This window comes from Desmodus rotundus, chromosome 7 (genome assembly GCF_022682495.2).
Source record: "Desmodus rotundus isolate HL8 chromosome 7, HLdesRot8A.1, whole genome shotgun sequence".
Classification (NCBI taxonomy): domain Eukaryota; kingdom Metazoa; phylum Chordata; class Mammalia; order Chiroptera; family Phyllostomidae; genus Desmodus; species Desmodus rotundus.
Window position 1 is genome coordinate 98,510,822 of NC_071393.1, and position 14,974 is coordinate 98,525,795.

Here is a 14,974-nt window from a genome sequence, read left to right on the forward strand (position 1 = left end):
TTGCTGCTAAACTTGGATGCAAAAAACTAAATACACATATAGTTCATTTTGTCACTTAACAGACCAGGGGATTTTACTCTTGCTCTTCTTAACTATTAATTTTGATAACTGAATAATGTTCTTTAAGTGGATTTATCACAACTTAATAGTTTTTCTAAAGCTAGAACTATATTCTAATTTTTCTATTATATATAAATGTTACGATTAATACATCTATAAATATGGATTTTTCAATCTTTTGGATTGATCTCCTTAAACTGAGTCTCTAAAAGTAAAATTACTGGGTCAAAAAGTTAACATTACTGTGGCTCTTCATATGACTATTAAACTTGTATGATGTTAAATTTAAATTTTATTAAAATTTGGGAAAAATGTTAGAAACTTGAAATAACATACCTAATTTCACATCACCATGATCTGTCAATAAAATATTTGCACCCTAAGACAAAAATACAAACACTAATTATCATCGTAAAATTCCTTCCAATAATATTATCAATTTAAACATACTAAATAAACTTACTTTGATATCTCTATGCATTTTGCCTTTAGTATGCAAATAGGCAAGACCCTAAAGTTAAAAAGAAAAAAAAAAGGTAGCATTAGCAAAACTAGAAATTTGACACCTAAATTTTCTGCTAGAATTCTTATTGAATGAGAGAAATGTAAATGTCTGTTTTTTGGAGGGGAATCCTAGATGAGTTTCTTTTTACTAGTCAATGTTTACTACATTGTAAGATTTCAAATTCATTTTCTGATAAAAATCTGAAATATTTTACCATAACACCATCACCACAATGAATAAAATGAACATATCCATTGCTCTCAAAAGTTCTTCCACACATAAACACTAATCTTTCTTCTTTTTCACTAAAATATATTTATTAGACAAAATTCACATATAAAAGCTGAGTAACAAACAATACAACGAATCTCTACGTACCCATCACCTACACTTAACAACTGTGAAATCATGGCCAATCTTGTTTCATCTTCACTCACCACACACTTCCCTCCACCACCACATTATTTTTAAGCCCCATATTTAATATAATTTCATTCTCTAAGGCAGTGACTTTTAAAAAATATATAACCACAATAATATTAAGCCTCATAATTAACAATTCTTTAATATGATCAAATATCTAGTGTTCACGATTGTTTAAAATGGGATCCAAACAAGGTTCGTACACTGCTATATGTGGAGATGACTCCCACGTCTCTTTCAATCTATAGGATGGATCCTCTGCCATTTTATTACTCTTTCCTTGTAAGTTTTTGTTAAAGAAAGTGCTGTTATCCTGTGCAGTCTCCCAGTATTTGACTTTTTGCCAGTTACATCCTACTGATGTTGGTTTACATGTTCCTCTGACCCTGTGTATTACCAGTAAATGAGCACTTATATCTAAGTTCTTGATGAAGTTCAAGACTACATTATTTTGGCAAAGTTACTTCATGGGTGGTGCCGTATCACAGTCCAGTTGGGAGAGACTGAAAAAACATTCTGAACTACAGAACTAAGAAGGAACAAAGAGAGCACTAAAGAATTACAGTAGCAGCAATAAAGAAAGCTGCTACCAAAACTCTGGAAAATCAGGGAGCAAGGGAGAGAAGATGCTGGAATTATTAATACTTAGAAGCCAGGAAAAAGAGTCCTATGGAACTGAAATTCAGACTGCTGATGTCCATTAGAAATTACACATCTGGCTGTCTCTTAGTGATATTAACAGCCACTGATGCTGATCTACTTTCTGTAACTATAGATTATTTCTGAGTTTTCTATAAAAGAAATCATATAGTGCATTCTTCTTTGTCTGGATCTTTCACAATAATTAATGTGACAGTCCTTGTCAATGTGTGTATCAATAGTTCATGCTTCGTTATTACTGAGCAGGAAGTCCATCATATGGATATACCAAAATTTGTTCATCCATTCACCTGTTGATAGACATTTGGGTTGTTTCCAGTTTTTGGCTATTACAAATAAAGGTGCTACAAAGATTCAAGTACAGTCATATGATTTTTCCCACTTGGGTAAATACATAGCAGTATAACAGCTGGATCATATGGTGGTACAAGTTAAACTTCTGGTGACTGTCAAACTGTTTTCCAAAGCTACTGTACTGTGTTACATTGAAACCGGGAGTGTATGAGAATTCCTGTTAATTCACATCCTCACCAACCTTCCTAACATCAGTCTTTTAAATTATAACCATTCTAATTGGTGTGTAGTGGTATCACACTGTGGTTTTAATACACACTTTTCTAATAACTAATGATGATTAGCATCTTTTCCATCCATATGTCTTCTTTGATGAGGTGTCTGGTTAAATCTTTTGTCCCATTTGCTTAATGGGTTGCTGTTGTCTTATTATTGAGTTTTGACAGTTTTGTATATACTCTAGATACAAGTCCTTGATCAGATATATTATTTGCAAATTTCTTGTTTTAGTCTGCAGCTTGTCCTTTTAGTGTCTTAACAGTGCTGCTTGAAGAGGAGAGTTTTTAGTTTTGAGAAAGTCTAATTTACCAAGTTTTTCTTTTATATGTCATGCTTCTCATGTTATGTCTGAAAAGACTTTGCTTAACTCAAATTTTTACCTATGTTCTCTTCCAGAATTTCTACTTTTAGGTTTTACGTTTAGGTTTATGAGATTTTTATATATGGTGTGAAGTACGGCTGGAAGTTCATCTGCTTGCATATGGACGTCCAATCATTTCAGTACCAAGTATTGAAAAGCCTGTTCTTTCCCCACTGAATTATCTGTTACACCTCTGTCAAAATCACTAGTCTGTATATGGACTTATTTCTGGTCTTTCTATTCTATTCCCCTGAACTACTTATCCACCCTTTATGCCAATGCTACTATGATTTGATTAGTGTAGTTTTATAAGTTTTCAAATTGCTACTATAGACTCCAAATTTTGTTCTTTTTGTTTGTCTATTCCAGATCCTTTCTATTTTCACAGGAATCTTAGAATCAGCTTTGTGGAACAAAAGTTTCCTTGACTGGAACTGCATTGAATCGATAGGTCAGTTTGGGAAGATCTACCACCCTACTATACTGAGTTTTCTGATCTATGAATATAGCATAGTCCCCCATTTTCTTTAGGTCTTCTTTAATTTCTCTCAGCAGTTTTATAGTTTTCAGTACACAGGTATTTATGCACCTTTTGTGATACATGAATATCCCTAAGAATGTCATATTTTTGTTACTGTAATTGGTATTTTTTAAATTTTCATTTCTGAATGTCTGGTGCTAGCGTATAGATACCCAATTGATTTTGTATATTGACCTTGAATCCTGCAATCTTTCTAGTTATACTTAATAGCTCTAGTAGATAGTTTGTAAAATAGATTCTTTTCCATTTTCTAGATACATAATTGTATAGATTGTGAATAAGGACTGCTCATTTCTTACTTTCTAATATGGGTGCACTTTATTTCATCATTTTTTTTCCTTTTTGCAATAGCCAAAATCTCTAGCACAATGTTGAAAAGTGGTGAGAGCAGACACCTTGCTTTGTTTGATGGACCTTGGGGGAAAGCATCTAGTCTTTACTATTAATGACTCAGCTGTAGGTTTTTCATAGGTACTCTTTGTGAGGCTGAACAAGTTCTGTTCTATTCCCAGTATGCTAAAAATTTTCATCACAAATGAATGTTGGATTTTGCTAAATGCTTTTTCTCTCTCTAGATGATATGTGGTTTTTCTTTTTGTTTGCTAATGTGGACAATTACGTGAAATGATTTTTGAGTGTTAAAACAATACTGCATTCTAGGATAACGCCCTCCCCACCCTGTTCATGCAGTATTATTTTTTAAATATAATGTTGGATTGCTTTTGTGAAACCGTTTAATTTCCTTTTTATGTTTATGAAGAATATTGGTCTGTAATTTTGTTCTCTTGTAATGTGATTTTGGCTTCAGATCAGTGCTGGCCCCTAAAATGATCTGGGAGGTATTCTCTAGTCTTCAGTTTTCTAGAAGAGTTTATGTGGAATTGGCATTATTTCTTTCTTAAATGTTTGATAGAATTTTTCTATGACATTATCTAGCTTGCAGATTTATTTGTGGGAATATATATACACTATTGAGATGATTTCTAATTGAGCAAGCTTTGACAGTTCGTGTCTCTCAAGGAAATTGTCTATTTTACCTAAGTTGTAGGCTTTTTTTTTAACGACTTTATTTATATTTAGAGAAGGGGGAGGGAGAAAGAGAAGGAGGGAAACATCTATCTGCTGCCTCGAATATGTGCCCCAACTGGGGGACTAAACAGTAACCTAGGCAAGTGCCCTGACTGGGAATAGAACCCGCAACCTTTTGCTTTGCAAGACCATGCTCAACCAATTCAGCCACACCCGTCAGGGCTAAGTTGTAGGCTTCATTGGCATAAGCTGTTCTTAAAATTCCTTGGGTACTAATTATCCTTGTATCCTCTTAATATTGGTAGATTATATCATAATACTGTAGTAATTTATGTCTTCTTTTATTTTTCTTGATCAATCTGGCTAGAGGTTTATTAATTTTATTAATCTCAAAAATCATATTTTTGTTTAATCAATTTTCTCATGTTTTCTGCTTTCTATTTAATTGATTTCCACTCATTATTTCCTTTCTCTGATACTTTGTGTTCAACTTGCTCATCTTTATCAAGTTTCTTAAGGTGGAAATTGAGGATATTGATATCAGACCTTTCTTTCTAAAAGTTAAACCCCTCTTTAGTGTTATAAACTTCTGTCTAAATACTGCCTTAGCAGCATCCCAAATTTTGATGTGCTGTGTTTTCATTTCATTTGGTTCAAAATACTTTTTAGTTTCTCTTTTAATTTCTTCTTTGACCCATAGGTTACTTTTCAGTTTCCACATATTTGAAGGTATTCCAGAAATACTTGTTAATTTCTAATTTAATTGTATGTGACCAGAGAATATTATTTTGTATCACTTAAATACTTTTAAATGTATTGAGACATATTTTATGGCCCCAAATATGGTCTATGGTGGTAAATGCTCTGTGGGCACTTAAAAAGCATGTGTATCCCACTGTTGTTGGGCTCAAATGTCAGTGATCGGTTGGTTGTGTTGTTCAAGTCTTCAATATTCTTACTGATCTTCTGCCTCTTTGTTCTGCAGAAGTATTGGGAGAGCAGTACTGAACTGTGCATTAATCTATTTCTCCTCGCAGCTCTACTGGTTTTTGCTCACTTATTTTGAAGCTGAGTTTTATTAAGAGCATAAACATTTAGGATTGTTATGTCTTTTGATGAAATGACCTTCTTTAGTAATAGTCTTTGCTCTGAAGTCTACTTTGTCTGATATTAATACGGTCACTCTGGCTTTGTTTTGAATAGTCAGTATGGTATATTTATTTCTTTTCTTTTACTTTCAACCTATTTGTCTTTATATAAGTATTTTCTCGTAGGCAGCATCTAGTTGGATTTTGCTTTTTCCATTCTGACAATCTCTGTCCTTTTTTCTTTTCAAAAAAAATTATTTAACAAAATTGTTTACATTTAAGGTGTACAACATGATTTGATATATATATACAATGAAATGATTATTTAAAGTAATTAACATATCATCTCCTTACATACTTGCTATGTTTTTTTTTAATGAGAGCACCTGAAATCTATTCTCTTAGCATATTTTTACTATTTAATACAGTATTATTAACTATTGTCATCATGCTATACATAAGTAATCAGTCAATCTACATGACTTCAACTTCATACTCTTTGACCAATATCTCACCATTTCTCTCCCCTGCCTTCACCCAGTCCCTGGTAATACCATTCTAATTTCTGCATCTGTGAGTTCAACTAGATTCTACAGAAAATGTAGTACTTTTCTTTCCGTGCCTGGCTTATTTCACTTAGCAGAATGTCCTCCAGATTTAACTGTGTTGGCACAAATGACAGGATTCCCTTTTTTATTACTGAGTAACATATTCCATTACATGTGTGCATACACATGTGTGTGCATCACACCTTCTTTACCATTCGTCTGTTGGCAGACACCAAATGTGGATGTTTGTGAGCATAACAGAATTTTTAAAACTGGAACTAATCTTGGAGGTTATCCTTTCCAAAGAGTCATTTTATCCTCGGGGAACTAAAAATGAGAAGACGTTATGGTCATATACCAGGGCCAGAATGCAAACCCAAGTTTTTGTTCCCTTTCTGTCCTCTGTCCACTACTCATACAAGCAATGAACTTTGGAAATTAAAATGTAAAAAAATGAATGTCAATAATTCTCTGCTATGAATGTATGATTAGCTTTGTATTTTATGTGGATACAAGGAATTTCTATGTTATGTGAATATTAAGAAATTATATATAAGTAAATTATATATACTTCTGTGTGTGTGTGAATACACATATATGAGAAACTTACTTGCATATATCTAACAATAAGAATGACATTGTGTATCTTTTAAAGCATGTAGAAACCAACTCTTTTCAAAATGACTAAAGCTTCCTCTGAAATCAGGTCAATCTCCCAGTTTCTAACATATGAGAGAGTATATAGAACATTAAGTTCACTTCTGAATAAACTGCACAATATAAGAAATGTAGGGAGAGAAACATCAATTAACAATTATCTGTTGCAAATTACCAAAATTAAAAAAAAAAAAAACAAGCACTACAACTTAATCCCTCTTCCTAATTTAAATGCCTTAAAGTATTATGAACAAAATAGCTAATTATTCATTTTCTCAATAAATAGTCTTTCAGGACACTGAAAAAATAATCAAATTGGGAGAAATGCTGCATACTCTTTATTCCTATGAAGATTCACAACCTACTTCAAACACACTAAAAAGCTCTCAAACTTGTACAGATCTGACATAAAGGAATAAAGAAATCCTTGCTTAATAGTGTTTACCAAGCTCATAAAAAAGACTCTGCTTTCAATGACTCTTACTAATATCACACAGAACTATGATTTCCAGATACCTTTCTGGGTTATCACTATACTAATTTATTTTCTTTTGGGGGGAAATGGCAAAAGACTACTGTGTACACTAGTATCAGCTTAAATGAATTCCTGTGAATCATTCATGAAAGAAATAACTAGGCTTACAGAATTACAATATGAGAAGTTAACAGAAAAATTTGGTTTACTCTTTTGGGCAGATCCCCACTTTACAGTTATTAATTGTGAAATCAGAACTGCCTTTTTAGCTACATAAGCAAATGTAGTACCTGTAAAGTTTCTCTGCATACATAGGCTATTTGCAATTCTGATAATGGTCCAGTAACTAGAAAGAAAAAAAAGAAAGACCACATTGTAATACATTTGAATACAACAGATTAAAAACAGTATACTTTTAAAATGACAAACTATTATAAAGCAACTTCTGTGTATGTTGTTGGGTTACTTCTCATCATGAACATAAATTGTCACTGTGATCAGAAAACAACAACAAGGAAAGATGAGAATTAGAAATATACTTTAAAAATGAAAGATTTACTCCATAACAACTTTGGTCAGTGAAAATATTAAGCACCCCTTATGTGCAAAGCACATTAGTAAGCATCACAGGCTGTTCTATAGAAAGCAATGAACGTGATCTAAATCTTGAACAACTTTTCAGAAATACAGCAAGAGCCCTGCCTGGGTAGCTTAGTTGGTTGGAGCATCGTCCCATACACCAAAAGACTGCATTTGATCCCTGGTCAGGACTCAGATACCTAGGTTGCAGGTTTGATCCCCACTCGGGGCATGCATGGGAGGCAACCGATTCATGTTTCTCTCTCACATTGATGTTTCTCTCTTTCTCTTTCCTCTCTCTCTAAAACCAATAAAACATATCCTTGGGTGAGTAGTAAAAAAAAATAAAGCAAAGAAATGAGAAAAACATATAATTAAATATAGCTATATAAATAAGTCAAGGAATATAAGGAGATTGGTTATTGAAACGTGTTGAAATAAATCATATACTTTTTAAAAGGCCAAAATACAGTATATTTCTTTACTACAGCTATCAAAACAGAGAGGCTTGATCCGATACCTTATTTAAGAATTTAAAAAGCAAGTATATCACTTCTGGCAACCAGATCTTTCCCTGTGATAAAACACAAAATCCTTTTGCAAGTTCCCAACCAGAGGCTTTGGAAGTATGTCCAATACCATGAGAGAATATTTGAAATCTGGGGTGTTGTTTGCTGACAGTGAAACTACTAAATGAGGTCTTTACATGCAATCCTTACTTAAGAGAAATATTTTACTGCCTATTTTAATCACTGGCTTTCTACATCTACTCAGGAACATAAGCTTTTGATCATAGTAAGTTGATGGAATAGTAGTAAAGGAAGAAAAGTCACCTTGCTAACAATTTATTATAAGTATAGATGTTCTTGATTACTATGCCAATATATTATTTACAGAAATTTACACTTCTTAGATTCAATTTAATTGAACAAATATCAAGTTTTACTAAAGAAAAGTAGAAATTTCATGAAGAAATAAAATTAATGTCTCAAAACATTCTGTAAGTTTAACATAAGTAGTAAAAAAATGTCAACTATATAGTTTTATTGATCCATATTCTTCAGTTCTCATTCTGTAAAAGTGCAAATGAGTAAAAACTATAATTACTGATAAAAACTATATATAGACCATAAGTCTTCATAAAATCATGGAATCAAGTGGCATAGAGCTATTTTCTACCAATAATTCTTTAAAATCAACATTAGGGTGAAAAAAAAGAGAACAGTCATTCTAGTATGGTACAATACCTAAGCAAATAAAAGACTACTAAATAAGGAAATAAAACTAACTTTTCTTTTTTAAAACAAGAGATCAGTTCTTCCTTTAAACACTTTATTCTTTTGCATATTTGTAATACTTAGGTTGTATTAAATAATTTTAAATAAAGAGGCAGTGACCTGAGAGAATTTAGACATCACAACCTTTTTATCATGGGTTATTTGTTGTGACAAATTAGATAACTACATATTTATTAATGTGTAATTAAATAATATACCAATATATTTTCATTGTAATTCAAACTTTTACTTATGAGTGATGTTTTCCTCCCAAGAAGTAATGACTTATTGATTTGATATGTATCCTTTTATTTTGGTGTGCATTTATATTCATATGTATACTTTTAAAAGTCTAAGTATGATTGATTATGTTATACAAATATTTTCATGACTCATTTTTCCCATTTAAAAAGGTTCTTGGGGAGATATGCCCAGGTTAATATAAATGGAACTTACTTCATAAGCCTTTTAATAATAAAGAGATTTCAGCAGAGAAATGTTTAAAAATACTTCTTAATGTTTAAAACTACATAATAAATTATACAATGCACAGTTGCAATAGGAGTTTTACTATTCTAGATCCAGTGAAATAAAGAAAAGTTATTTCATAAGAATTATGCATAGTCTTATAAACTCTAGAATTCAAGAAATTGTCAACAATAAAACAAATTGGAAGCTAAGCTGTAGAACCAAAATGAAAATTATTTCTAAATACTATTATAAGGCAAAATAAAATTTAACTCAAAAAACTGCCTAAGTTAACAGAATGTGAAATAAAATGCTCCATATTTAAATAAATTATGTGTTTTAACATAAAAATATTATAGTAATAACTAAATTGCTCTCCTAGATAGCAGGTTAAATTATTATTAAGATAGATATATAACTTCCTTTTTGAGTTACCCTTTGCATTTCAATTCTTATTTATATGGAAGTTTAGGCAGTATCATCTGTAGATGAAATACTTTTCTAAAGGAGTGCATCTAAGAAGTAAAAAAGAGACTGTTCAAGTACTCTTGAATTTCTCAGTTCAGGCTCTAGAAAATTTAACTGAGTAACCAACAAAAAATTAAATTTAGATTTCTTTTATGCAATACTCCAGGAACAGAAGAACGCAAAAACAGTCAATCTACTTGTTAACATCCTTGGTTAACTAGACAGGTCAAACAATCATTAAAGTCAAAGTCAGTCTTAAAATACAAAGGCAAATTAATAGTACCATGGTAAATATCTTGAAGTGATCCGCCACCACAGTATTCCATACAAATCCACAGTTTTTCCCGACTAATTTGAAAGAGAAAGAAAAGTACATTAGCTAGTAATTCTCAACCACTGACACACTCTGAAGGCTTTCACTCTTCAGCACACCAAGATTTACGATGGATTGGAGAGTACAACAGGAAATTACCCTGGCAGTGTCCCTCTCTTTTTTTCCTTTTTATTGAATTTACTGGGGTATGGCAGTCTCTCCTCAAGCTACAAAAAAACATAATGACTTCAACTTTTTCCCCATCTTACATGGTTTAGAAGTAGTAAAAAGTATTTACTGTTTAGAATATGACCACTTTTATAAGCTGAAACACCTACTTGTAGTCATAATAGTTCATTAAGGTTGCCAGATAAGGTATAACTGAATAAACAGAGGTGTCACTTTTAATATAATGGGAAACAATTAGAAAACCTAAGAAATTTTAGAACTTTAGACCTATAATTTAAAAAATGTATACATATAATAGCACTAACAAGAAAGGGAGAATGGTAGCAGACATAATATACAAAGGCAGCACAAGTATATCTTTTACCTGAGATAGCTTCCAAAGTAGGCAACAATGTTGCAATGTTTACATTCTTTAACCATAAATATTTCTTGCTGAATCAAAGAAAAATCATCTCCTGAAAAACAAAATGATAATAACCTGATCAGTACGTTAATTTTGAGTCTTTTAAAAAAATTTATTGTTTGTTTTTCCATTACCATTTAACACCCTTTACTACTGCCCTCCCCACCAAAACCCCACAATCACCACACTGTTGTCCATGTCCATGAGTCCTTTTTCCCTTGTGCTTGATCCCTCCACCTGCACGCTCCCTCCCAACAGCTGTCATCCTGCTCCCTCTGAGTCTGTCTCTATCTTGCTTGTTAGTTCAGCTTGTTCATTAGATTCCACATATGAGTGAAATCACATGTTATTTGTCTTTCTCTGGCTGGTTTATCTCACTTAGCATAATGTTCTCCAGGTCCATCCATGCTGTGGGAAAGGGTAAAATTTTATTTTTTTTCTTTTTACGGCCGAATAGTATTCCATTGTGTAAATGTCCCATAGTTGTTTTATCCACTCATCTATTGATGGACAGTTGGGCTGCTTCCATGTCTTGATAATTGTCAATAATGCTGCAATGAACATAGGGGTGTTTCTGTTCTTTTGAATTAATGTTTTTGTTTTTTTTGGATATATTCCCAGAAGTGGGATCACTGGATCAAAAGACAGATCAATTTTTAATTCTTTGAGGTATCTCCACACTGCTTTCCACAGTGGCTACACCAATCTGCATTCCCACCAACAGTACAGTAGGGTTCCTCTTTCTCCACATTCTCATCAGCACTTGTCGTTTGTTGATTTATTGATGATAGTCATCCTGACAGGTGTGAGGTGATATCTCATTGTGATTTTAATTTGCAGTTATCTGATGACCAGTGACGTTGACCATCTTTTCACATGTCTATTGGTCATCTGTATGTCCTCTTTGGAGAAGAGTCTATTCAGGTCCTTTGCCCCCTTTTAACTGGACTGTTTGCAAAAACTACTTCTTTAAAACATGTTTTAAAAATAAAAAACCAGGAACCCAAAATTGTGGATATCATTTATAATACAAAAAGTACACTTTTAAAAAATTACCCGAGGATATATTTATTGATTTTTAAAAATTTTTAAAGATTTTATTTATTTTTAGAGAGAGGGGAAGGGAGGAAGAGGAGGAGAGAAACATCAATGTGTGGTTGCCCCTTGAGCAACCCCCCCTGGGGACCTGGCCCAAAACCCAGGCATGTACCCTGACTGGGAATCGAACCAGTGACCCTTTGGTTCCCAGGCCAGTGCTCAATCCACTGAGCCACACCAGCCAGGGCTGCTTATTGATTTTGGGAGAGACAGGAAGGGGAGGGATAGAAACAGATCGGTTGCCTCTTACATATTCCCCGACTGGGGATCAAACCTGCAACCTAGGTATATGTACCCTGATCAGGAATTGAGCCTATGACCTTTTTGGTGTATGGGACAACGCTCCAACCAACTGAGCCACTGGCCAGGGCTAGATCTTTTTTTTAGGGTGGAGGGGGGTGGAGCTAGATCTGTTAAATGAATATTTGCAGTATCAAGCAATGGCAAAAGCCTTTTGCATTAACTACTAAGTACTAAATACATTTCTGAATTTTACAAAACGAAATCAACAGTGAAGATAGATACCAAAGGGAAAACTCGTTTTACTATACAGCTAATAAGTTAATATTTTCAGAAAACCAATTAGTCTAATGCTAACTATTCTGTCAGATAATTTTCATATGTCCATGAAAATACACAGTGATACTATAGTGGATGGTGGCAATCTCGTCTATTTGTTTTGGCTGGTAATAAGGAAATAGGAATTTTTTCAATTGAGCAAAATGAAAGCAGAATGCAAATACAAAGGACAATCAATTCTAACAAGACATTTTCTTTGGAATGCCTATCTAGATTCTGAAAATTGACCTAAAGAGGAAAACCCTATTGGTTTTAAATTCACTAATTTAGAACCTGGATTCGAAAGTCATTTTTTTATTACATAGTAACAAAAAATATTTACCATTTCAATTTTATCTTGTGTTCAAAAGCAGATTGGGATCTAACTAAAACAGAGTACCCTAACATTACAAGCGATTTTTACTTATTAAATAGCAGAAAATAACTATTTAACCTTATTAGTTTTCTGTATCTATTATTTAAAACCAATACAAGAACATATTTGGTGGGCATTTGTTATACCTCAATTTAACATTTTCCACCAATTCAGGTTTGAACTTTCCAAAGGGTGAAGATACCAATATTTTACTTTAAAAATTTTTTTTTAAATCAAAATTATTAGATTTAAAAATATAAGCAAATACTGAAAAGCAAGAACATAGCACCTAAACAGAATAGCTGACATCTGTCCTACCTGGCCAAAGCTCCTACTTTGGAATTTCTTTTTAAAGCATTAACAAGGCAAACTAATGACTGTTTAAATCTTTATGGACTCTTGACTTTTTAAAAACTTGCCCTTTGTTCCATGCTTACACTTCTAGGAAATAAGAAAAACACTGAGAAAAGTTCTAAACATCTATCTATTCAAAGATATTTAAAGATTCTTATTTAGAAAACTGTCTACACTAATGAAATACATTTAACTTGTTATTTTATTTAAACATTCTGAACTACTTTATGAGTGTTAAATTCCTATTTTATTTTTTGCTTATTGAATTAAATTTATTATTAATTGGAAGAAAGCCAAGAAATTTTGTACACCTATTACTCTCTGTAATAGTGTAATCAATTTAGCATTTTAAAAAACAAGCAAGCAAACAAACAAAAGTATATGCATTAATCACTTCGGGTGATAATTTTATTACATTTGACTCACAGTTTTCAACAAACTATAATTTGTATAACTTTAAAATACATCATACAGTTTCACCATTAAAGAAGGATAATGAGAAAAGAGAAGAGAAAGGAAGGGAAAGCACGATTATGATGATTAACTTTCCCAAGAATCTTACTCCTATTTTGGCTGTCTGCTGCCACTAGCTACAGACTTGTTTGAGCAAAATGAACATCTGCAGAACGAGTTAGAGAGCAAGCTGAAATTCAGGCACAGACAGGAAAACATGGTAACAAACATCATCCTAATACCTGCCTGCTTTTCTAGGGCAGTTCTGATGCCTGACCAAAGCGATGGAAAATGCAACTAAAAATCAAAACACTACCACCAAAATAATTTTCAATTCTAATCAACTAGTAGGTCAAACTTTGTTTGAAAGAGGGTGCCTATACTTATTTAATAAGCATCTACTATTAAAATGATACAGAAATGGTTACATCATTCTTAGAAATCATCATTTGAGTGTGAAAAGAATAACAAAAATATAGGGACATAGAAAGAAATGCTGACTAATTATCTTTTCAATCATCTTTACAGCTAATTGAAAAACCAATTCTCTGTGTTAATCTATTTTTATTATTAACTCTGATGTTCACTTTAGAATTTTTATGAGTATCAGGAAACACCTCAAAGACCTTTTTTTAGTAAAATTTTAAATATAATATTATAAATTTAAGTTGCCAGCAGTAAATAGTAAATCTGTAATAAAACACAGGACTCTAAAATTACTACAAATTTCAATAATCTATTTTTTAAGTGGGGTGAAAAGTATTATTAAGTTTACAGCTGTGATTTCATTTACTTAAAAAAAAAGTCTTCTTTATATTTTATCAGACATAAGGCTTTTTCTAAGTCATCTTGGCAAATAATTATCTTTCCATGTCTAAAAACAATTCTAAACCAGCTCATCTGTTAAATCAATACAAGGAAGCACTTCTGTATTATACTGGCTTTAGTGCAATTTTTTAAAAACCTGAGTACAGTTAAGAATTTATTTCTGAAATACAGCTGTCTCCAGAATTATTTGAAGTATCTGAACTGACTGCTGGGAAAATTAGCATACCATCAGATTTTGACCTCAACATTTTTTAACTCTGTTTTAAAAATGTGGAAAACACCATCTACTCTGCCTTTACTAAAAATGCTAAGACACTATGGTATAAAAATCTATGGTCATAGAGAAAGCATTTTTTTAAAGGCAAGAAACAAAAGAAAAAAAATCTACAAATAAAATGTAATGAAACAACCCAAATGAATAAAATCACCACAAACAGAAGATCAATTCCTCCAATTCTAAAGCACAGATGATGAAAATAAATGAAACTGTTTTCTTCTAAAAAGACAAGTATATGTATTTAAAGTATAAGAAAAACTTATTTTACTTCTCAGGTGACTAATTTTATAGTTGTTATTACTAAATTTTAAAACTGCAATTACTATTGTCCTGGCCAGGTGGCTCAGTTGGTTGGAGTGTCATGCCAAAAGCTGCAGGCTTGATGCTGGTCAGGGGACAAGCCCTAGATTGCA

At 32.3% G+C, this 14,974-nt stretch overlaps 1 protein-coding gene across 2 annotated transcripts in view; it reads right to left on the reverse strand.

Annotated features, from left to right (window-relative positions):
* MAP4K5 (mitogen-activated protein kinase kinase kinase kinase 5) overlaps positions 1-14,974 on the reverse strand; it is a 91,291-nt gene that overhangs the window by 53,459 nt on the left and 22,858 nt on the right. For both annotated transcript variants that reach the window (XM_053927580.2, XM_053927579.2), the window contains exons 4-8: positions 10,579-10,669; positions 9,996-10,060; positions 7,211-7,266; positions 524-571; positions 397-439 (exon numbers count right to left, since the gene is read on the reverse strand). In XM_053927580.2, coding sequence (XP_053783555.1) covers positions 397-439; positions 524-571; positions 7,211-7,266; positions 9,996-10,060; positions 10,579-10,669 — 303 coding nt within the window. The remainder of the gene's footprint in view (positions 1-396; positions 440-523; positions 572-7,210; positions 7,267-9,995; positions 10,061-10,578; positions 10,670-14,974) is intronic.